This window comes from Typopeltis vanoorti, chromosome 10, assembly GCF_054136105.1.
Source record: "Typopeltis vanoorti isolate ZY-2024b chromosome 10, IOZ_Tvanoo_1.0, whole genome shotgun sequence".
NCBI classification, from domain to species: Eukaryota; Metazoa; Arthropoda; class Arachnida; order Uropygi; family Thelyphonidae; genus Typopeltis; species Typopeltis vanoorti.
In genome coordinates this window covers 105,179,402-105,203,965 of record NC_143558.1, presented here as the reverse complement: position 1 = coordinate 105,203,965, position 24,564 = coordinate 105,179,402, and the positions used below count along the sequence as shown (strand labels likewise).

General features: G+C 37.1%; 1 protein-coding gene across 1 annotated transcript in view; it reads right to left on the bottom strand.

Annotated features, from left to right (window-relative positions):
• The window catches only part of atms (RNA polymerase II-associated factor 1-like protein antimeros), a 249,647-nt gene that overhangs the window by 88,127 nt on the left and 136,956 nt on the right, over positions 1-24,564 (bottom strand). The window contains exons 8-9 of the mRNA XM_090398808.1: positions 13,715-13,803; positions 11,088-11,204 (exon numbers count right to left, since the gene is read on the bottom strand). Coding sequence (XP_090254934.1) covers positions 11,088-11,204; positions 13,715-13,803 — 206 coding nt within the window. The remainder of the gene's footprint in view (positions 1-11,087; positions 11,205-13,714; positions 13,804-24,564) is intronic.

Below are 24,564 nucleotides of genomic sequence, written 5' to 3'. Positions count from 1 at the left end.
CTACTCACTTGGGCATATTACATACATTCACACACTCAACTGTCTCCCTAAAGTCTGCATATCTACTCCATCCCCCCTTAATAACTCTAGTTTCCCTGATTCTGCACATTCACTTCCATTACAATCGACAACACCTTTTCAAGTCTCTGTACACCAAATCCATTCAAACATAAACCATCCATTTTATATAAATCCTTTCGCCCATCGAACTCACTCCACATATCCACAAATTCCACACCACTTCTCCTGCATAATCCGTGCATAAAGTCATTAGCAATTTTGGCCCTCCTTCTACACTCTTCACTGTCATACCGAGGCAACAGACTCGCCATCCTAACTTCAAATCCTCTCTCATAGCCATTTTGTCTCCTTTCAAATCATTCGTTCCTGCTACTACTATCGATTCTTTCACCCTCTGTTTTTACATTCTAATTGACTCGCTTACATCCTTAATGTTCGCACCAGGTTGGTACGATTTTGTCAAACTCTCATCTATCACACCTCTTACTAAAGAATCTCCGTGCAACACTCACTCTTTCAGTTTGTTTACACTCACTATCATTCTCTTATTTTTCTTATCATACTTTTGCCGTTTATTAGTTGGTATGCTCAGTAATCATTTTTGCCAACGCTCCAGCTGCCAATTTGCCCTATATATCGCTCCGCACAACCATGTGATCTCACTCATTGCATCTGTCTCATCATTTTTATTATCCGTTAATTCATTCATTCGTTCTGTATTTTTATCTTCATTCTCACTTTCAACGCCACTATCTCAGCTATCTGGTACTACCTTGCAAATATCACTATTCATACCTCGCATATCACAATTTTCTACATTCTCACTTTCAACAACGATATCATTCTCACAACCTGAAACACACTTTAAATCCTCACATTCCTTACACTTTCTGCACACATTCACTCCACTATCATTGTCTAACCAGACTCCAACCACTCTTCTCAAAGCATACATTTCACAAACGGTACACTGAATAAAATCCTTCATATTAAAATTTTTTGAAGAAGATGGCGATCTGGATGCCATTGTATTCCTTCTTATCGGCATCATGAGCACGCTAATAATTGTATCTATCAAATTACTAATTGAAATAACTCAGAAAACACACAAAAATCACACAGACATGTTAAGATGCAAAAAATAAATAATACTACACACGCTTCAAGCAATTTTACCAATTAATACTTAAAATAATATTTATCTGTTCAGGAGCTCTCTCTCTACAAATACTACACACCATGTAGCCTTCTAGTGGCCGAGTTATCCCTTAGTAACTGCATAAAACCCATTTCCTTCCTCCCATGTGTCCAATTAATGATACCATAGTTGAAATCCCCATAATAATTACCTGTCCTCCACTCATTGAGTCTATTTGCCTATGCATACTATCTCCATCATCTAATCCATCGCCTGGTCTATAGTAGCACCCAACTGTATATTTTGTCCTGCTGGCCTCAATCTCACAACAGATAGCCTCAAATGTGCTATTTTCACTATCCTGCAGTTAAACTTCAATTCTCTTTGGCTGCAGTTCATCAGCTATCATCAATAACATTCCTCTCCCCATTCTTTTCTCTGTGTCTTCCCACTAACTATATCATCTGCTGTTAGCTAATGATATAGTTAGTGGGAAGCATTTCACTAATGCCAATAACCTGTGACCAGGAAGAGCCAACCAAGGCCAAAAATTCTTCCTCCTTGTTCCTAATACTCCTGGCATTCATGTACATAAAGTGTAAAAGCTCCCTAGTCCCACCCTTATCTTGACGCCTTATACTAACTATCCCATTCTGGTTTGTTATCCTTCGTACTAATTCAGGCATATTATACATATTCTTACACTCAACTGCCTCACTGATGTCTGCATATCCACCCAACAGCTTCCACTACCCCCTCCCAAATGCTGTAGTTTCCCTGATTCTGCACATCCACTTTCGCTTCATCCAGCAAACAATTTTTCCAGTCTCCAAACACCAAATCCATTCAGATGCAAACCATCCTTCTTGTATAAGTCCTTTTGCCCATCAAACTCACTCCACATATCCACAAACTTTTCACACCACTTCTCCTGCATAGCCTATGCATAGTCATTCACAATTATGGCCCTCCTTCTCAACTCTACTCTGTCATATTGCGCCAAGAGACTCACTATCTTAACTCTGTCACTCTTTTCTTTTACTACTGCTAGTAATTTTTTTAAATCCTCTCTCACAGCAAATTTTTCAGCTTTTAAATCATTCATTCTGGCCACTACAATAATTTCTTTCACCCTATGCTTCTATGCTCTAATAGCCTCACTTACATCATTAATTTTCACACCCGGAAAGCACAATTTTGTCAAACTTTCATCTATTACACCTTTTACTACTGAATCACCATATAACACTTGCTCATTAATTTTTCTTTCACTCCCGATCATGTTCTCATTTTTCTTATCTCGAACTTGCTTCTGCATGAGATGGTTTATGGTATCATATGCTGCAGTTAGGTCTAAAAAGACTGCTCCTGTGGCTAGTTTATGCTCATAACCATTTTCTATATATTGAGTGAAGTTGAGAATTTGTGATGTAGAGGATTTGCCTGGTCTAAAACCAGCCTTCTCAGCAATAAGATTGGGTTCAATCAGGGGTTGTAGCCTATTCAAAATTAATAGTTCATAGGATTTAAAGAGGTTGCTGAGTAGTGATATAGGTCTGTAATTTTTTGCTTCTGTTGGAGTTTCCCCTTTTTTCAGAAAGGCCATCATTTTAGCATGCCTCCAGATAGTTGGTATCCTTAGGGTTCTGAGGCAAGTGTAGTATAGGTTTAATAACCATTCTTTAGTCCTGGGTCCAAAATGTTTAATTTGTTCATTACACATATCAAGGCCTGCAGATTTTCTAGGTTTTAATTTATTTATTTATTCATTCTTATGGCAAAAGGAATACAAAACATCTACAGGTCAATGTCCAACCTGAAAAGCCAATCCAAGGCCTCATCAGTCACCTTGTGGATGTCCTGAAGGCCACCACCATGAAATTGGTGTCTTGGGCAGTAGTTCACAATATGAGTAATCGTCTGGGCCACAATAAGGGTGGTCTAACTAACAGCTTTCATTTATGTAGTAGGTAGCCACATCTGCCCTGGTTAGTTCTGATCCTGTTGATAATAATAAATTTAATTTAATCCTTTATCCAAGTGTAAGCAAACAAAGTTTACGCCTGAAGTATCTTCAAGACTGAGGCAACTCATGGTAAAGGTGGACCAAGCTCTCATCGTTACTTGTCTTAGTATCTTTCATAATGCAAAGCACATCTCCCTGCAGACATGTATAATGCTATGCATTAAGGGAAGGGAAACTACCCATACTGGTTTCGACCTTTATTGAGGTCTCATGGTAAAGGTGGACCCAAAGTATCACCATTACCACGAGTTGCCTCAGTCCTGAAAATACTTCAGGTGCAAACTTTGCTTACACTTGGATAAAGGATTAAACTAAATTTATTATAGTCTAACCAAGTGGGAAAAAAAACAACTTCCAACATCTTTCTCTAAATCCAGAGTAATTTAATAAGAAGGTGAGACACCTTTTGGCAACTCGTATAGGTAAATATGACTTCTCCATTGCTTCCACCTTAGTATCACCACCTCTGGGTCTGGCTCCCACTGATGAGACCTCAATAAAGGTTGAAACCAGTATGGGTAGTGGCCCTTCCTTAATGCATAGCATCATACATGTCTGCTATATCGCCACAGTACTTAGTATCTCCCATAGTGCTTTGCATTATGGGAGATACGAAGACAAGTAGTGATGAGAGCTTGGTCCACCTTTACCACAAGTTCTCAGTCCTGAAGATACTTCAGGTGCAAACTTTGTTTGCTTACATCTGGATAAAGCATTAAACTAGATCCTGTTCATAGATGACCAAAACTTCCTAGGAAGAGTAAAACCAGGCTGCAGAGCACAGGGATCTTCTACCAGGAAGCCATTTGTTGGAAGATTGTTGGACTAGTATTCTCTCCACATGTCAGGTGTTGATGGTAGGGCAGCTGAAGAGAGTTCGTCCATGGACCAGAAAGGCTTTCTAGATTTTAGGCAAAGACTAGGTGGATTTATGAGAGTCTGGCACAGGAGTGGGTTGCTCATCACTTTATTAAATTCTTTAATCGACGCTTGTCTTCTCTGTATGTTTGGTGGAGCAATGTTAGATAGGACAGGCAGCCAGGAGAGAGGGGTGCTCCTCAATGTCCCACTAATTGTGAGCATGGTAGAATTTAGCTGGGTGTCTATAATGTTAGTGTGTGCACTTCTTTCCCATAGTATTCTGCTGCAGAGAATGCGAAGGCTAGTGTAGATGACCTTAGGACTTCTGCACCACAACCCCAGGTTGTTCCAGCAAGCCTGCAAATGATACTGTTTCTCGTTTTAATTTTGTTGGACAGGTTGGTGATGTGCCTTTTATAGGTTAGGCTTCTGTCCAGAAGCACGCCAAAGAATTTCGGGTGAGGCTCGTGTTCTACCATTTTTCCACAGAAAGAAAGGTTGAGGTGTCGATCTGCCTCTGCATTGTTCAGGTGAAATACTGTGGCCACAGTTTTTGTTGGATTTAGCTTCAAGTACTCTTCCAGAATGGTCTGTGTTCAAGGTTGATTCCAGGTTGGCAAAGCAAGTAGATTGATGTAGGATTGCTAGGTCATCAGCATACATATACTTGCTTGAGCTGGTATGCGATAAGTCATACACGTAGATGCTAGAGTAAAGGGGCTAACACAGAGCCCAGTGGGAGACCGTTGTGAAGGAATCTGGGCCTACTCTTTTTTCCACCAATATGGACTCGGATCTTTCTGTTGGAGAGAATGGATTCAAAAAGTTGGAAAGTTTTTTTGCACCTCGTAATATTTCCTAACTTTAGGAGGCCCCTGATCCAGACTGTGTCAAAAGCTGATGTTAGGTCAATGAAAGTGGCTCCGGATTTATGTTTCTTCTGGAAGCCTGCTTCAATCTGTGTTGTCAGGGCCAGGACCTGGTCACAGCAACTTCTTCCTGGCCTGAAGCCAGCTTGTTCAGTTGGGAGTGCTCTTTCGACGAGTGGCAAAATTCTTTTAAGGAGAATTCTTTCAAAGAGCTTAAAGGTGAAGCAAAGCAAGGAGATAGGCTGTAGATTTTTGACATCATTTGGATCTTTCCCTGGTTTGGGCACGGCAATTATTTTGGCTTCCCGCCACAGATTTGGTAGTTTTCCAGTCATTTGAGAGAAAAGGGCTGCCAGCCATATTTGAGCTCATTGACTGAGATGTTTTAGAAACTCAGGGAGGATACCATCCACTCTTGCAGCCTTGCCATTCTTGGTGAGTTTTAAGGCTTCCTGTACCCCTTCCCAATATACTGGGTGTACAAGTTCAGAAAGCTTGGGGCATTAATGAAACCTAACTGATTGAGGATAATAACAGTCATAGGGATAGAAAAAAGATGTACATTATTTCAGAGAACAAAAAGAACAGAATGGGAGGTTTTGCAAGTGATAGCAGCAAAACTGAAGCAAAAAGAATAGAAGTACCTCAGGAGGATAAGTACACAGAGAGCAAGTCATTTGAGGCTATCTGGTGTGAGAAAGAGTCCAACACAGGGTGACCACTCAGCAAAAATATTTCGTACCAACTTATGCAAGAAAAAGGTACTAAATCTGAAAAAAAAAGTACTAGATTTTTATTTGCTTTCGTTTCACTCTGTTTTTTGGTATTTTAAGATATCACTACATTATCATAGATGAACTCAATGTAAAACCTCTAAATTAACACATGTACGACAAAAATGAAAAGAAAAAAGTCAAAACTCATCTCATTGTAGTCATCTATGAGTCCAAGAGCTGCAGTTGTCATTCATCATAAAAGCCCCAGTTGTAACTCTAGCACTTAATATGTGTATTAATTTAATATATAATTTTTAGTATTTAAAATAATGTAACATTATATTTTCAGTTATTTAATATGCTATTTACATATATAGATATACAGGGGTGCCAGTTCACAAGAAAAACACTAAGTATTTATTCATTATTTTTAGTAGATTTTGCTAAATTAATTAATTCTTCAGAAATAGTAAAATCTGTAGCTGATGAAAGTTTCAATTTTTCTTTTGTCAAAAGGAGTCCATTCATCAAGGGAGTTTGTAGTTGATTTCGTATTTTATTCTTATTTATTTTTATTGCTGAAAATAGTTTTTCAGTTGCTGCTGATGAATGAGGGAGGCACAATACAGCTATAACTAATGTTGCTAAATTAGGAAACATTTGTTCTCCTACAGCATTTTTCATTTCAAAACCTTTATTCCAAAAAAAAAAAAAAAATTTTTTTTTTTCATTTCAAAAATGTTATTCCAAAAAATACTTTTTTCAAATGCTTCTACAGTCTTCAATAGTTGCCATTCTCTATCAAGCTCTTCGTAACGTCCCTAGATATACATTTCTATGTCTAAAAACTGACCATCGTCGGCAGGATTTATCTTTTCAATGGCTCCAATTTGCGCGCTGTGCATAAATAAAAGGTGGTTGCTCATATTATACATACATACATCTTCAAGGCCCACCTTTCCTAATTGGGTTGTGGAGGCAACAACTGCAAGAGGAACTTCCAATGGTCACGACCCTCTGCCACCAAGCTCAAGTGTTCTGGTGGGATTCTCAAACATGTCCAGCCAAGGTTTTGGATATAATCTATCCAGCGAGTCCTTGGCCTTCCACGTGGCCTCCCATCCTCTGGCTTGGCAAAGAGGGCCTGCTGAGGGAGCCTCTCTTGTGGCATTCCCAGAGAAACAGCAGTTGAGTATTGAGGGTTTCCCGAATTGCACAGCTTCTGACTCTGCCGAGTCTTGTCAGCCCCACAACCCCTCGAAGGAACCTCATTTCAGCAGGACATGAATAGCTTGGATTCGTGTCTGCATTCTTTCGGTCATTACCCAACTCTCATGACCACAGGTGAGGATGGGGACATAGACTGTATTGAAGACAGCCAGCTTTGCCTTCTGGCTTAACTCTCACGTCAATACTGCCGAACGGCCAAGCTCCCGCAATATTGAGCTTGCTAAGCCAATTCGAGTATCTAGCTCTACGTCCCATTTTCCATCATTCGTGAATATGAACCCAAGGTATTTAAACTTCTCCACCTGCCTCAGTGGGACTTCACTTACATGCAGAGTGCACTGGGATGGTTATCTTGAGACCACAAATGTTTCAGTTTTGGCCACATTGATCTTCATTCCGGCGTCTGCACAAACAGCTACAAACCTATCAAGGGTCTGCTGGAGGTCATCTGTGGAAGAGCTAAGGCAGAACTAGGTCATCTGCAAAAAGCAGATGTCCAATGCTACATCTTCCAATTCTGACACACTCACTGCCTCGGCTGTGCCTATCAATCCAGTCTATAAATATTATGAAAAGGAGGGAGGTGACAAAACACACCCTTGGCGGAGGCCAATGGAGACTGTGAAAGGTTCAGACTTTGTGCTGTTTACCCTGACACAAAACTCTGGGCATTTATGCAGGGACCTGATGGCAGCTAATAGTTGGCCATCCACTCCATACTCCTGTACTACTTGCCAAAGCTTATCCCGAGGAACCCAGTCATATGCTTTCTCCAAGTCCACAAAACATGTGTAGACATTCTTGGCATATTCCCAAGATTTCTCAAAGACTTGCTTTAAAGTGAAGACTTGGTCAGTTGTGCTTCTATGCTCCTGCACGGTCTTTCCAAGCACCTAGCATACACTTTTCCAGGCAGACTGAGCAGAGAGATGCCACAATAGTTACTGCAATCCTTCTGGTCTCCCTTCTTGAAGACTGGTATTATTATGCCTGTCTGCCATTGCTTTGGTGCTCGCCCAGATATCCAAGCAGCCTGACACACTCGAGTCAGCCAGAGGACACCGTCTTGATTTAAAGCTTTTAGCATTTCGGGCCGAATTTCATCATCGCCAGCAGCCTTGCCCGATTTTAGCGATTTTATTGCTAAATAGATCTCTTCTGCTGTGAGACTAGTCATTGCCCCGATCTGCACCTCTTGGATGTCCACAACTGCTAAGCCACCTGGGTTAAGAAGCCTCTCAAAGTATTCCCTCCATCTGTGGAGAATATCCTTCTCAGTTGTTAAAAGTGCACCATCAGAGGCCTTAATTGCCCCCTGCTGTGCACGATTTCCTCCCTCGAAGGCAGCGGATGGTCTGCCAGAATACTTTGTTTGCATTTGCATAGGATGAGTCTAATCTTTCTCCAAAGGATTCCCAAGCCTTCTGCTTTGCTGTCTTTACTGCCTCAGCAGCAGCTTTTCATGCCTCAGCACACCGCAAACGCATCTCAGGTGACCTTACCCTAAGCCATGTTAGGTAGGATTCTTTTTTTGCCCGGACAGTTTTTTGGACTTCTTGGTTCCACCAAGGTGTCCTTTTCTCACTGCCCATTGCCACGCCAAGCCGTTTTCTGCCACAGAATGAGAGTGCAGAGGCAGTGACAGCTGTTCTGAACAGCTTCCACTCCTCCTCAACATCTGTAGTATGCTTGGGAATCTCTTTGAAACTGGAGGAAATGTCATCTGCAAAATTCTTCCTCACAGCCTCATTTCCAATGCCTCCCATTTCATGCAGTACAGCTGCTTAGGCATACCAGCTTTGATGGTAGCATCTGGTTGCTGAAGCCGTAGATTGCACATAACAATGTGGTGGTCAGTTGACAGTTCTGCCCCTCTTCTTATACGAACGTCCAAACTGAGGAAAATAGTTCTTCTGAGACTACAAAGAAGTCAATCAGAGACCTTTGTTCTAGTGTATCCAGATATACCAGGTATACGTATGGAATTCTCGGTGCTGGAAGAAGGTATTCATTATGGACAAGCTGTTAGTACAGCAGAAGTCCAATAATTTCAACCCATTCGCATTAAGGTCAGGGGTGCCGTTCCTCCCAACCACACCCCTCCATGTCTGGTCATCTGTTCGAACATGTGCATTGAAGTCATCCATTAGCAGGACTGATTCCATGTCTGCCACCCTGTCAAAAGCAGCATCCACTTCCTCTAGGAAGGCAGAGTATTCTGACTCCAGATTAGGTGCATAGGCATGCTCCACAGCCAAATCATGGTTTTTCATCTGAAGCCTTAACACACATACCCGGGATCCACTCAGCAACACAGTCTGACAGCTGGGGGCTTGTGAGTATCCCCACACCCGCCTGAGCGGACATTGTTGGGCTCACACCAGAGTAGTAGAGCTTCTACCCCCTTATCCAGGTCGACAGCTCCAGAGCCTCTCCTCTTGGTCGAAGAAAGCCCAACTAAGTCTAGCCGGTGTTACTCATATTAAAATATTTAATTTTTCCAGTTGTTTTCATCATTGCTGTAGTGATGTTATAACGTGTTTGAATAGTAAAGAATATATTTTCATTAGCTAATACATGTAGGATTGCGTGAGTATGGATTCGTGAGATGGGGGAAGAGAAGGTTAGCGAACAGTGAGAAGGAAAAAAAAAAAGAAATCATGCTTGTGTCACCAAATGTGACATATAGGAAGGTGGGAGAAAAGAAAAATATTAAACTCATATGGCTAACTCTCATATTGTTGTTATTATTATTATTCGGAAGGAAGGAAGTACTAGATCTGTTGGTGAACGTACTGGAACACTAAAAATTTATAAAAAGTACTAGATCTAGTACGCAAGTACTAGATGTGGTCACCCTGGTCCAACAAGATCAAATATATATAAGTGATTTAATCCAGAGGATATAAGGGAAAATGTAAATGACATGCTTGAGCAAATTAGCACAAATGAGTGAAGGTTGAGTAATTTCGAGATGGTCGAGATGGAGGACAACTTCATCTATGGGAACAGACTGGAAGGAGGAATGGTCACAAGGAGAAAAAGAAATTCCATTTCCTTTTCTCCTTGTGACCTGAGACAGCATGTAATGGATGGGCCATTGATGAGTGTTGGATCGGACCACAGCATCACACAACTTAGCAGTGACCAATCTAGTCATGCTGCTTCTTCTTGGGAAAAGCAATCATGTGGTCTTGACCTGGGAGACTGCATGGTTTTCTGTTAAGAAGATGTGCATGGGAATTATAAAAGAGGCAACAAGATCACATATATATAATTGATTTCATCCAGGGGATATAAGGGAGACTGTAAATGACATGCTTGAGCAAATTAGTACAATTTTCATAATTAGCAGGTAATTATGAAAAGCTGGAATCAGTTTGCAGCAATGCCAAGGCATAAGAATTGCAGGGGAGTGATATTGTAGGTCATGGGGAAATGGTCAACAGGTGTTTGAAGAAAGTAATATCACTTTATATACCAAGAGTCAGGAGGATAAATCAAGTAGAAGTTAGATAGATGAATAGTATCATTAGCATGAGTTGCAGAAAAATAAAAAGTTGTGGAAGGAATCTAAAGAAACAGGTGATCAGCAAGCCCATGAGCAGTAAAAGGTGCTCACAAAAAGGGTGACCAGTATGGTAAGGAAGTCCAAAAGAAATCCTAAAAAGTTCTTTCATTATGGGTAAAATAGAAGGAATAAAATAGTAAGGTGGTGATAATAGTGCTGATGGCAAAGTGGTAACAGAAACAAACCAAATGGATGGTTGATCATTTTGCAATATGGCATCATAACTCGTTCTCTCTAAAGAAACTCACTATACAGTAACCTCTTCTTACCAACTTTTCGAATCCCTTTTCTTCTCCTTTAGTAATTGCTTGTCTCCACAGAATGCAATCAGAATCTAGCTAGATTACAAAACTGATGGTTTTTATGATATATTAGTAAGTACAGGGCTGATCTTTCAAACCACATCTCCTCTTCTCTGTATACAATATCAAGAATAACAATTATATAACATACGAACACAAAAAATTCCATGTTTTTATATAGTTATTAAAATTTCAATTATCTATTTCTTAAAATCCTTATCCATTAAACCAGTGACTGATTAAAACTGGTGACTGGGTGCAGCACTTTATTTGATATACAGTACAACTTTGTGTACCTTGATACTGATAAAAGCAATAATAATAAATGAATTAAAAAGAAACACTTCACTCACTCATCTTCATCCATATACTCCACACCCTCCTCAGCATCTCTTTTCCTTTTTCGTGTTGTATCTTCGGTGGGCAAGAAATATGCAACAAATTGCTCTCCACTTTCATCCATTACACCTCTATAAAAATCACATAGAGCATCTTATTTATAAACAAAAATACAACTTACTTTAGCAGTTTAAAGAAATATAAATATAAAATACCTTATTGCAGATATCATTATGAAATTGACGAGTGAAATATATAATCACAATCTCCAGAAACAAATGATGAAAATCTTAACACGTAAAAGTTCATTACATAAAAGGCACGAACTGCATTCCAAGTCTTCCTTTTTTAAAAAAAAAAGCAAAAGTGATGTGATATAATCAAGTCAGGGAAAATTATCATCCTACTGCACCAAATATGACAAGACTGCATTCTTTTACATGCAGTCTTGTGCATGTTCTGGTTTTCTGAACTCAAACTCTCAAGAAAGCATTATCTGGCAAAGCAGCATCAGGATTATTCATCACTAGCCAGTGAATAATCCTGATTTTCTGTTGTAACGCTCGGGGAAGAGTGATTTGGTTCTCTGAAATGTGTTTAGCATGCCTTTGCCAAACAGTATTTAGCATTCTCTTCTTACATGCAGTATAGGTCTCACTTGCACTGCATCTATGAGGAAGGCACAGAGCAAAGAAAACCAGACATTGCTCTTGAGACCAAACATGGTAACAACCACTTTGCATGGTAGTGTTTCAGGTAGAAACAAAACTACAGTAGATTCTAGTTAATTGATCCACCAGTTAATTGAGTAAATCTAGAAGAACGCAAACCAAATGAGAATATAATAAGAATTTGCTTTGTTTATTTGGGACACAATGTCATTTAATTGGGCCAGTCGGTAAACTCGATCACATGGACTGATAGAAAAATTTGCATAATCTTGATTCAAAAATTTTCGGGAGCATCGGGTAAGGTCAAAAGGACATTCGGCCCCACAGCAGTCCAGGACTTTATTACATGATTACAGGAAGAAGTTCAAAATTCCCATTGATTGCTGCAGTCATTGCAGTGAAAGGAGGTTCTACATCTTATTAAGGCGGGTACATTGGCTGTTTGTTCCTCACACTATGGTATCCATTTACTTCTTTCCAAGCAGTGTATTTTACAAAATTGCAGCGACATGTTTTGTGTGTGTGAGCAAAGTGTTTTATAAACATGCAATCATGTCTGTAAATCAAACATAGTTACATGAGGGCTCAAACTATTCTGGTATCTGATTAATGTTTATAAAACATTTTCTCTCTCTCTCTCTCTCTCACACACACACACACACACACACACACACAAAAGCCATGTTGCTGCAATTTTGTAAAATACACTACTTGGAAAGAAGTAAAAGGACACCATAGTGTGAGAAACAAACAGCCAATGTACCCATCTTAATAAGATGTAGGACCTCCTTTGGTTCTTTAGGATATTCACTGAAAACTGTCAATAAGTTTCCATTATTAAAGGGATAAAAATCCTATGTTTTTATATAGCCAGTAAGTGAAACTCAAGATCGAGAACTACGATCTATGAGTTTCAATGCCGAAAAACTATCGGCAAAGGCAATTCGAAGCAAAGGTGGAGCAAGCTCCCTCACTATTCTTGATATTCTCTCATAATGTAAAACACAGCTCCTAGGAGATGTAATACTGTCATTACATTATGAGGAGAGGTCACTACCCAGACCGGTTTCAGCCTTTTTTGAGGTCTCATCAGTGAGTAGGTAGACCTGGAAGATATCAAAGCTTAGTGAAAAGAACTTGCATACCTTCACTATACGAATGCCATAAAGGCGTGCTTATATTTTGTAATTAAAATGAAAAGCCAAACGGCTAGTTTTCTGGCAACTTAATAGTTATTAAAGGGATAAAAATCCTATGTTTTTATATAGCCAGTAAGTGAAACTCAAGATCGAGAACTAGGATCTATGAGTTTCAATGCCGAAAAATTTGAGTTTCACTTACTGGCTATATAAAAACATAGGATTTTTATCCCTTTAATAACTATTACGTTGCCAGAAAACTAGCCGTTTGGTTTTTCATTTTAATTACAAAGTTTCCATTATATTTAAATTAGACAATTTAAATAAGAGTTGGGCACAAAATGCACATTTCTCTTTATAATAGTTATAGAAATAACTATTATAAAGAGAAAGAGAGAAATGAAAAAACGTTTTACTAGGTTATGAATAAATATAATCCCATTCCATTCTATCTTCCTTTACATAACAGATCTCAATTAGGCATTTTGCACATAAATGCGAATTTTTATAGACATAATTTTGACAATGATAGACAAATAATCCTATCTTATTTAGTTTACTATGTTTGTCAATGTATGTATTTTCTGGATGTTTCCACAGGTGTTGAAAAAAATTTTCAGGAGAGTAAACTGTTTCATCTCTAAGCAAGACAAGCTATTTCAACATCAGTTGAGGGAGCCTATAGAGGCTCCCTAACTGATGAAGAATCCCATGTTTTAGATGGGATTTAAATGTAGGTGCTTACAACCAAAGGGTGCTACCAACCAAACTATTCTAGGAAGACATTTGTAAATACAATAAAAAAAGAAAAAAAATCCCAAATGTAAATACCTAATCATAGCCTGAGACATCTCCTCCATCTGAGAAATGGGTACTGGATCTGAATCAAATGTCACTTGAGCAAAAGGATATTTCCAAAGCTTAAATAAAAAAAAAATAAAAATAAAAAAAAATCATTTAGTTTACATTGCAATGCATTTTGCATTTCAAATCACTTTTATACTTTATTTCAATATTAAAACTCTGATCTTAACTTTACCTTTTTTGCATAATAATAACAACAACATAAGTGTTGTGTTGTGTTGACAGGCATGAGAAATGGACAAGCAGTGAAACATCAGCTACTTAAAAGCTGAACAACAGGAGAACAGAAGATGGTACTAACAACAACAGATGGAACTGTTTTGATGTTGACGCTGAAGAATTATTAAAGCACCATGTCGACAGTAACTAGTCTTACCAAAATTCATTATAATAAAACTATGGAGACAATTAACATTACAGCGTTAGAGTAATAACTTCAATTTAATAAATCATGATAATTACCAACATTTCAACCTTTATATAAAAGTCATCAACTGAAGTACACACACATATGTATATATAAGGAGACAAGCTACATTACAATACGCATTACAATATGCTAAACTATCACTAATTAGGCCAACCATTAGCACCACTAGCCTGACTTCTGGTGGTAGAAAAAAACGATACATAAAAGTCCTGTTATCTATTTGGCTAGAAATCACTAATATAACATAACATAACTAACATATAATTAAAACAAAAATAGCATTAGTGGTAGCCAGTATAAGAAATAAGAGCTGAAATCATTGCCTAGAGTTCTGAAGTGATTATTGCTGGATTAGTTTGGTTTACTTCAATTTACAGCTGAGGCTACATAGAGGCCAGCATATTTGTATTATGTCCAGCTTGCATGCTTTGAAGGATCTACCTCCATAGAAGGGTTTTTCATTCTTCAAAGCCCTGATGAAGGTTCTTAGCATCCTAGACAGGATTAGAACCCAGGTCTTTCCAACCAAAGGTCACCGTTGAAACCAAGCTATCAAGGCTCTGAAAGAACCTGAAACAGAATTTATGTGCGCTGAATGTGTGCCATCCATATTCTTGATATTTTTAGACCAACATTATTGTTTAGATTCGGATAGTTGATCAAAAGTTTTCAGGCTTCCATAAATTTGCATTTATACCAGTTTTAATAAAATGTACAAAACAGGTTCCTTTCCAATCAGTTCAGTGTAGCATTACGAGCTTGGTCAGAAAAACCTGATTAACCAAAATTGTTAAATTTGATTCATAGTTTGTATTCTTTTTTCCAGGCTGGAATTATGCATCCTGTTTCACCAATATAAGGTAAGTTACACGTGTCCATCCAGGACACAAAACTTAGCAGTGGCTGCACTCTGTCACAGGCAAAAAACTGGCACCAAGCAGAACCACTATTTGCCAGGTAGTAGAGAAGCCCAAGGACATTATTAAATATCATCAGTAGGAGCCAAACCCAGAAAAGATACCAAAGATGTGACATAAGACTGAATGATAAATGCATGTAAACACAAGAAAGATATTTAATTAACCAAATATTTCATATTTGGTTAAATATGAAATATTTAATCTTTAATTAAATATTTCATATTTAATTTAAATATTAAAAATTAATATTTTTAATTAAATTTATTTAATTAAAAATATTTAATATTTAATAAAATAAAGAAAAATAAATATTTCATCAAATAATTCATATAAAAAAATAAAAAAAGGCATTTTCAATACAACAACAAAAATGTAACAGTATCATATACAACTGACAGAAAAATTCTAGACATCATCAGAATACGTTTTGTAAGGTAACAAAGGAGTCAATAACTGTAATTAAAAAATAAATTAAGAAATACCAAAAAAAAAAAAAAAAACTATTTCCCGCAAAAGAGATAAACATAAGCAATCAGATCTATTTAAGTTTGGACAAGCCATATTGTTCAAGCCCAAAACACGATATAAGAATTATGCTCCCCACGACAAACAAAGGCAGGTCTTTCAGAATGTCCAGAAGAAATCTGGCAGACAACTGGAAAATTAAATGGAGGAGGTTTGTCTTTTGGTGAAGAGAAAAGTAGAGATTTTTCTGTAAGGATGAAATGCCACATCGATGTGGCATTTCATTCATATAGATGTTGAGAGGATTTCAGATTTTGCTTTAACATAAGGCAGTGGAATATGAGTAATTCCTTCTTGAGTAGAAGAGGCAGAGTTTTGTTAACAAAGCTTTTGTAATAATGAAATTCTTTATGTAATAGGTTATCTCTAGAAAATAAAGCATGGGCAAGGATATATTCAGGTCTTAATAGTCCCAATTTTTTGATTGTGGTGGTGTTACTCTGCACGAATATAATAGTCTGTGTGAGTTTTCTTCCAAAACACTCAGAACTATTGAGTAACATCCAGCTAATGACAGTCTACAATGGTTTTTAGTGAAGAAACCTTTATTAACAAAGCTTTCTACAGCTGTAGAATTCTTGCCTCTTCTGCTCAAGAAATTCCTTGTATTCCAGTGCCTTATGATCAGGAATAATGGAATATACTGCAAAAATTTTAAAACCTCTTAACATCTATGCAGCATTTCAAATAAAAAATAAAAAAAAAACCAGCTAAAATTACAGTCAAATGTGTTTGTATAAATTAATTCTTTGTAAAAAACTAAAAACATCGTGCAATCTGCCCTAGTCTGTCAGCATCTGCCTGAGTGTAATGGTCTGCCCAGGTAGGCTAAAAATTTCATTCCTCTCTCGTGTAAAGTGCTGGCACTCTACCAGTATATGATAAATAGTGAGATGTGTATTGCATTTTTCACACATGCGAGGGTCATTAGCTCTCAGTAAATAAGAATGTGTAAGATGACTGTGACCTATGCAGAGCCTAGTGAGAACAACTTCCTCTCTTCTCTTTATTCGTTGACTAGAATGCCATTGCTTAATTTCAGGTTTAATGTCATAATTTGTTTCTTAATGCTTCCTGCCATAGAGCAATGGCAAATAGCTTTGATCGTATAAACTGTCTGTAGTCTGTATATGGTACTGTCAAACAGAACGTGGAGAACGTTTGAGCTGATTTAGCAGCTGCAGCCTCATTTTTCCCTTAATTCTAATGTGCCTAGGAATCCAGCACAACTGAACATCAAAATTAAGGATTTTCATTTTGTGAAACAGGTGTACCACCTCATAAAATACTGGATGTGGATTATACATAGGAGAGGAGATAGCCTGTAATGAGCTCAATGAGTCTGTATAAATTATACACTTTTTGGTAGCAGTTTTCTTTTATATGAACAAGTGCAAGCTGAATGCCATGTAATTCTGCTGTATAATTACTGCAATCAGGTGGGATCTGGTTGGAGATAATAACGTCAGGAAACACAGCAGCACAACCAACAGAGGTATTAGAGTATAGATAGGCAAGAAATCAGAGTGTACTGCTCTGTGTGTATTAAACAATTAGAGGTAGACAGATGATGGAGTATGAGATTTCTGTCGCTGGCAAAGTGAGAGGTTGCAGGATGGTATGCAAACCTGCCATGGAGGGATGATGTTATGTTTAGTGTAGGCAACGTTGTCAACATTTATACCAAGAGTTTGCATAGTCTCTTTAACACGCGTACCAAAAGGACATATGGCAGTTTGAAGTGTGTGGTATTGAGCTTCCCAGTGCAGAGAAAAGAGACTAGTCCATGTAGGATGATCGGGGAGAGACTTTATCTTTAGGACATAATTATGCCAGAGATTGACTAACTTGGGAACCAGTCGAAAAAAAAGGTTTAGAAAATGTTCCTCTAGTCAGCGACTAGATTTGAACCCAAGTCTTTCTTTGTGCAGTCAGGCGCTGTAGAGTACAAACGTCACTTCTACTGAGCTACACGGGCTAATTTTTTTTAAAAAATTAGCTAACGCCTTTTTGTTCCTGTATAAGGAGTAGGCGAGGCTGTTTTAGCCCTATCTAACTTTTGGAGAAAACTTTTTATCTAACAGAAAAGTCTCAGATTTCTTCACCAAAAGACAAACCTTCTCCACTTCATTTTCCAAAATATGTCACAAGAGCAATCTTTTGTTATTGTGGTTTGTCATATTTTCAACAATCTGGAAGATTTGCCTTTGTCCATTGTGAGGAGCATAAGTCTTATATAAAGTATCCTGAGCCTGAACAATGCACCATTTCTACTAAAGTTCTATGGAATAAAACTAAAATCCTACATAAAAGCAGATTCCTTATGGAACACCTTTATAAGAAAACTTGTGAAACATTACTTCAATTGTCCAAATTTATACATATCTGATTGCCTATGTTTATCTCTTTTGTGTTAGACAGTAATTTTTTAATCCAGTGACTTTCCAAAGTTGTTTATTTATATTTTATTTTTAATTAGAAACTGGTTGACCATATGTAAGCGATCACAGTCTTCCTATCAATAATTTTTCTCCAAATTAATCTGTCAGGACTCCAATATCTCAGACCTTATATTCTGATCCTTTTAAAGCAGCATTTCTCAAAGTGCAGTGCACGATCCACTAGTGGGACAAGTGGTTTTCCCAGTGAACTGTGAGAGAACTTTATCAGTAAATAAATATGGTATTTTTTTAAAATCTTAGTTTGTGAATTTTCAGATACAATTTAAAATATGATATATTAAAAATCCTATGAATTAAAAAACTTCTTTTGCATAATTTGTTTAATTTCAGCATAATAAGCATAATGCTGCCACATGCTGTATATCCTAACATGTGAGTGTATAGTTGTGCATAAAATCAGCCAGCATGTGCCACCATGGTATGCTGAGAAATCTTAATTTTTCACTGAAATATATTAAAACCAACTAACTCCAAAATTTTGCTCTTAGGGGAGGCATATAAAGGCTCTATTCTGATCACAAAACACGAACTATTGATAAAAGATGGGGAATGGAGCTAGTGGCTGCTGAGTTATATGCTTTTTCCAAGTGGGACACAGCCAGAAAAGTTTAGAAATACTACTTTAAGGCACTTTTTACTGCAACAATCCACCTAGATCTTGATTCTTCGAATCTCTTTCTCGCCATACTGAAAAGAAACTGGTTTTGCTAATCTTTCCTTTTCTATTCTGCTTAAATGATCATACCTGCTACCTAGATCAGTTCTGCTCACATTTTCCTGAATGCTAATAATGTAAACTTCCTAATACCTTCGCCCCCTCGGTTAAATATCTCCAATTTTGATATCACAAATAAAACTGTTTTACTTCAGAATGTGATTCATATATCTGATAAATAACAGTGAAGATAATATGAATCCTTGTCTCACCTGATTTAACATCAAACCACCTTCCTGTACCTCCTTCAAATCTAACTGCTTACTTATAAATCAAATATAGGATATGTATTACTTGATATAATGTTTATTTACATGATTTAATTGTAGTGCTTTGAACATATTTTCTCTTGCCAACTTATAATCTCTGCAAACCTACAAAACTCAACTACAGATACTAGTTTTATTCCCTAATTTCTCAACTATTTGTGTTGAAGTAAAAATCTGATCCTGACCATCCCTATTTGGCCTGAACCCACCCATCCAGTTAATTCTTCTCTAAGCTTCCATTTCACAATTTTTCTTAGTCACTTCTCAAGGATTCTTGCACAAATCTTACTTGAAATACTCAATAAGGAAATTCCTCCCCACATTCAGTCTTATTTCACTTTTTAACAAACTGGAATAGAGCTTTCAGAGTACCAATCAACTGGAATTTGACCTCCTATTACCATGACTTCTAAATTACACAGTGCAGCAATTGTAAAACTTTTATACCTCCATATCTGAGCATTTCTGACTGAATATCATCTACTCCAGCTGCTGTTCCACATTTGAGGTTTTTTCTAATTAGAAAAAACCATCAAAAGTTTTTTCTAATATGTATTTCTATCTACCTCTTGATTGTATTCCTGAGTGCTTTCTTGAATATCCTCTACCACTCAAGTGACAAAACATTCATGTGATTATTTTATTATTATTACGGGCAACTCCAAGGAGTCCTTAGACTCATCGAGGGAGGCCCTAAACATCATGTCAAGAACAACTATTCAACATCCACACAGTATCTATCATACTTTGCCTTGAACTCATTCACAGTCATGACACCCACAACAGACTCTGGCAACTTATTCCACTCATTCACCACCACTCTCCAAGTAAAAAACCTAGTTCTAACACCCTTGCTAACCACACTCTTGCCCAGTTTCCATGGATGGCCCCCTCTGAATTAATCTTATAGAAACCCCTTCAGTAATTTGAATGTCTCAATCATATCACCCCATTTCTGCCTATCAACCAATTTCTGCAACCCACAAATCTTCAACCTGTTCTCATAAGGTTCATTCCATAGACCTGCATCATCTTGGTCACTCGCCTCTGGACTCTCCACCTCCTCCCCATCAAGAAGAAACCCTGGTGCCCAGATCTGGGCACAGTAGTCAAGATGGGGGTCTTATCAAAGCTTGATACAGAGAAACAATAACTTGCTTGTCTCTGCTCGTCAAAGTATTCTTCAGTAATCAAGTGATTTGATGAGCTGATTTAGCCACTTTTGTGATGTGCCCCCTAAACTTCAACTCCCTATCCACCAACACTCCCAAATCCCTGGCCTCGTCAATCTCCTAAACTACAGTTCCACCAATGTGGTATACTGCTGCTAATCTTTTCACCCCAAAATGCATAACCTTACACTTTGCCACATTAAATTGACATCCATTCTCCTTAGACCAGTCCTTCAATCTATCCAAATCATCCTGCAAAATTTTGACATCATCTGCATTCACCTATTGCTCTACCCAACTTTGCATCATCAACAAACAAATGAACAGTTCTTCTCAGATCCTTTCCTATATCGTTAATGAACAAATTAAATAGTATTCATTATGCTTCATTTCCATGACATCCTTTTTGATTTCGAGTCTACCATAGAGTTCTGATTTTTCTATCCTTGCAGATAACTTCACCTCATGTTTTCCTGGCTGAATCAATCAATGCATTCTTCTTCAGAGTTGGCAACAAGCTCCCAAGGTTTGATTCTTGTCTTCAAATTTTTTTTTTTTTTTTTTTTTTTTTTTTTACAATTTTTCTGGAATAATTGTATTTGTATACAGGAAAACCTCGCTTAATGCGATTAATTAATCCATCAATTAATGTGAGCTAACCTAAATCATGTTAAGCGAATACAATAAACAATAGGAATAATTATAATTCATTAATCAGTTAGTATAAATTTGGGAGAAAAAAAAACTATAGTACAATCTATATTAGAAGATGAAAATCGATTGCTTACATTTTTATTTAATGTCTAAACATTTGATTGAGCTACTTTTTTTACAAAAAATTAAGTAAAAATGTTTGAATCGTGCTTGACTTTTTCATCTTGTCATGCAATTTGCGATAGCTGGCGATCACTTTATCAAGATTTCAGCAGACTTCGAAGCTTTGGTCCATATCTGGATTAGCATCAAACAAAATTTCCTTAGCATACTCAATGTGATTGAAAACCAGCTCAAGTTCTTTTGCAGTTAAATTCTTAGTCATAACATTCTCTTCTTGTTCACACTCCTTATCTTCTTCTTCATATGTATGTTCTTCTAATTGAAGGAGATCATTCTCACTTAACTTTTCTGAATGGAATCGAGCAAGTTTCTCATTTCTTATCCAGTTCATTGAATCCAAGTTCTTTTCCAATTGTGCTGATTTCTTCAATAATGTTAGATCTTGTATATTGCACGTGATAAACTAATATAGGCTTCAGTTTAAAGTCGCCTTCTGCACTGCCTCCTAATAAAAGCTTAAGATGATCTTTAGATACTTTGTATCCTGGTTGAGATGCTTCAGTTTTAGCTAGGAATGTTTTTGTTGGTATATGCTTCCAAAAGAGACCAATTTCGTTGATGTTGAATATTTGCAGATTGTTATAATCACCCTCCTGAATTATCCTTTGCAATTCTTCAGGAAACTTGGCTGCAGAATTTTTATAAGCACTAGCAGATTCCCCAGTTATTCTTATGTTATGCAGTCTAGTTCGATTTTTAAAACAGTCAAACCATCCTAAACTCAAAGTAAAGCTTTCACATTCCTCTTGAAATTTGGTCTCTTTCAATGAGATAAAAATATTGGGAGCTTTTGCCTGAATATTCCCTGTACTAAGAAGTATTCTTTTTTGGTCATAATTCTCAATCCAGAGTGATAGAAGATGCTCCATCTCAATCATTAAACAGTTTCTATTTCTGGTGATCTACAAAGAAGCAGTAGCAACTTTTCCCTTGTTCTTTGTATTCTTTTGCTCTTATTTAATATAGTCCAAACTGTAGATTCGCTGTATCCCAGGTCTTGCACAATCATTGTATTACTAGCAGCGCCACTTTCATATCTCTTAATGACTTCCAGCTTTTTCGCTTGCTGCAGAATGGCGACAAAAATTTCGCATAATGTAAAAAAATCATATTAACTGAATAATCACCTCGCTTAAAGCAGGAAATAGTATTATTTCACTCAATCATGCTAACTGATTATCGCGCATACTGAATTTGCATTAAGTGAAGTTTTTCTATACTTCACCACTGAAAGCTGCTCAACTTTGATTCTTTTTAAAACTTTCTTATTTACTTTTCTTTTCAGTATGATTGGAAAAAAGAAGTGACACCACTTCAAATATGAAGTGATGTCACTTCCTATTTCCAATCCCCTGTATACTGTTGTGTATGGAACCAGCATGAAGATTTTGATATCAACAATAATTCAGTCAATGAGACTTTCCTTATTTCTTGTGTCTTCTCTCCATGTGAATTTTTGTATATTGTCATGTTGAAACATGGTATTAGTAATGAAGAATCCATGTCCTGAAGAGAAATCCAGTAGGAACTGACTTTACAGCTTTCTTCTTTCTCCAAATATTTGTAATCCATTTCTATATGAGTGGTATTCATTTCCTATACTGCTGTTTAGCTCTCCAAGCAGGACAAACTTTTCCTTTATGTCAGCTGTCTTCTCTAATAAATCAAATAGATAGGCACAAATAAGTCTCACTGATACCTTCACTGTTCAATTTCGATGTTTACCCACATCACTCTATTCAATATTGTCTGCCATTCAAAAAGATTATCCTTGTGTTTAATGTTGAATACTACAGCCATTCCTTCCTGTCCCGTCATTACTGCATGAATATTGTATTTATTATTATTCAGAAGAATCTCAACTGCTTTTGCTGTCTTTGTTTCAGTAACACCAATTATGTTAAATACTTCTACAATTCTTTGCCCAGTTGCATTTATTTTTCATCGATGCTGCTTATGTTAATTGTGCCAATCCTGAATTCAGCTGACAGAGCTTTGGAGGTTGTGCAATTGGCTCCTGTACTACACTTTTCACCGTTTACCTCGTTCCCCTGATGAAAACAGTGGAACCTTGATTAACTAGGTGATGCCCCAGTCAGCATGAAATTCATCATATCATACCATCATTTTGTATTTTTGTTTAAGCCAATAAGAATACAATTTGTTTGATTAAATTCCAAATTGTCAGCACATTCTCATTTGTTTGGTATCCAGATATATACCTACTAATGAGGTGCAACCAAAAGAAGGTGAGGTCTGGATGTTAAGTCAGAGATTACTACTGACACACACACATCTTGCAATTTCAAACTGCAAGAAACCAATCCCAGAAACTGAACTTTCCTGCAATACAAGAGGGCCCATGATTGAATTTTATTTCCTTTTTTTTTTTTTCACAACATGATAGTGGTTATTCCTCTTCATTTCTATATAAGCATATGCTTAACTGCAATAGAACATGAAATGAATAACAAAAAAAATCAAAACACTAAAAAAGTATGGCATCTTAAAACATTTACTTCATTTTTCTTTGGAATTACACCCTAATAGATGTAATTCCAAAATGATTTTATACATGGTGGTTGCTTAATGGTCAAAGCTGAATAACTGGGAGGGACCTCCATGTAGCCTTTTAAGGAATGAGGGGAACTGACCAGGACTTCTGATCTAGTGTCCAATCTGCACCTTCTTCTGGTGCATCCTGTTAGGGTATCTACCTACATACTGAGCGAACAAGGATGGGCTAGCAATTTGGGATTTAGCTGACCAAATTGTATTCCAATTGGCTTAAACCATAAATGAAAAATGATGGTATGAACTCAGAACCCTGAGTTCATATCCTCATTTGATGCATATCAGGTTCAGAAGTAATTAATGCTTCTAGACCTGGGGAAATCATTAGCAGGTTCACAATTATCTGCTTTTCTGGCTCCAGATCTATCCAAGGTTCCTTAGTTCCTGAACAACCAAGAACATAAGTGCATCTTGTAAAACACTCAGCAAGCACAACGGAAGACAAACAATTACTGTCACAAAAAAATTTATAGAACTGAAATATAAAATATCAGCTTTTCTGCTTTATTATGTTAAGGTTAGTTTATTATGTTAAAAAAAAAAACTTTCATAGCATTAAAATAATCACCCTGTTTAAATTCTATAAGGAACATGTCAAAGGCTTTACAACTAAATCTGCAAACACAAGGAAATTTTACATACAGTAGTCCAAATCCTTTATATTTCTTTAAATGTCAGCATAACTACTGTGAATTCTGGAAGGCACATATTATTAATTAAGATCATTTTGCAAAATAAGTTCACACACAGTATTCAATATTGGTGATAAATGATACAACCCAGTCATATAAGAGTTCCAGGAGAAGACCTTGTCCACTCTACTGAAATGTAATATTTTGAAGAGCAACAAATTTTATTATGTTTATTTGCTCCTGTATTTTATTTTATTTATATTTTAATCAAAATAAAAATA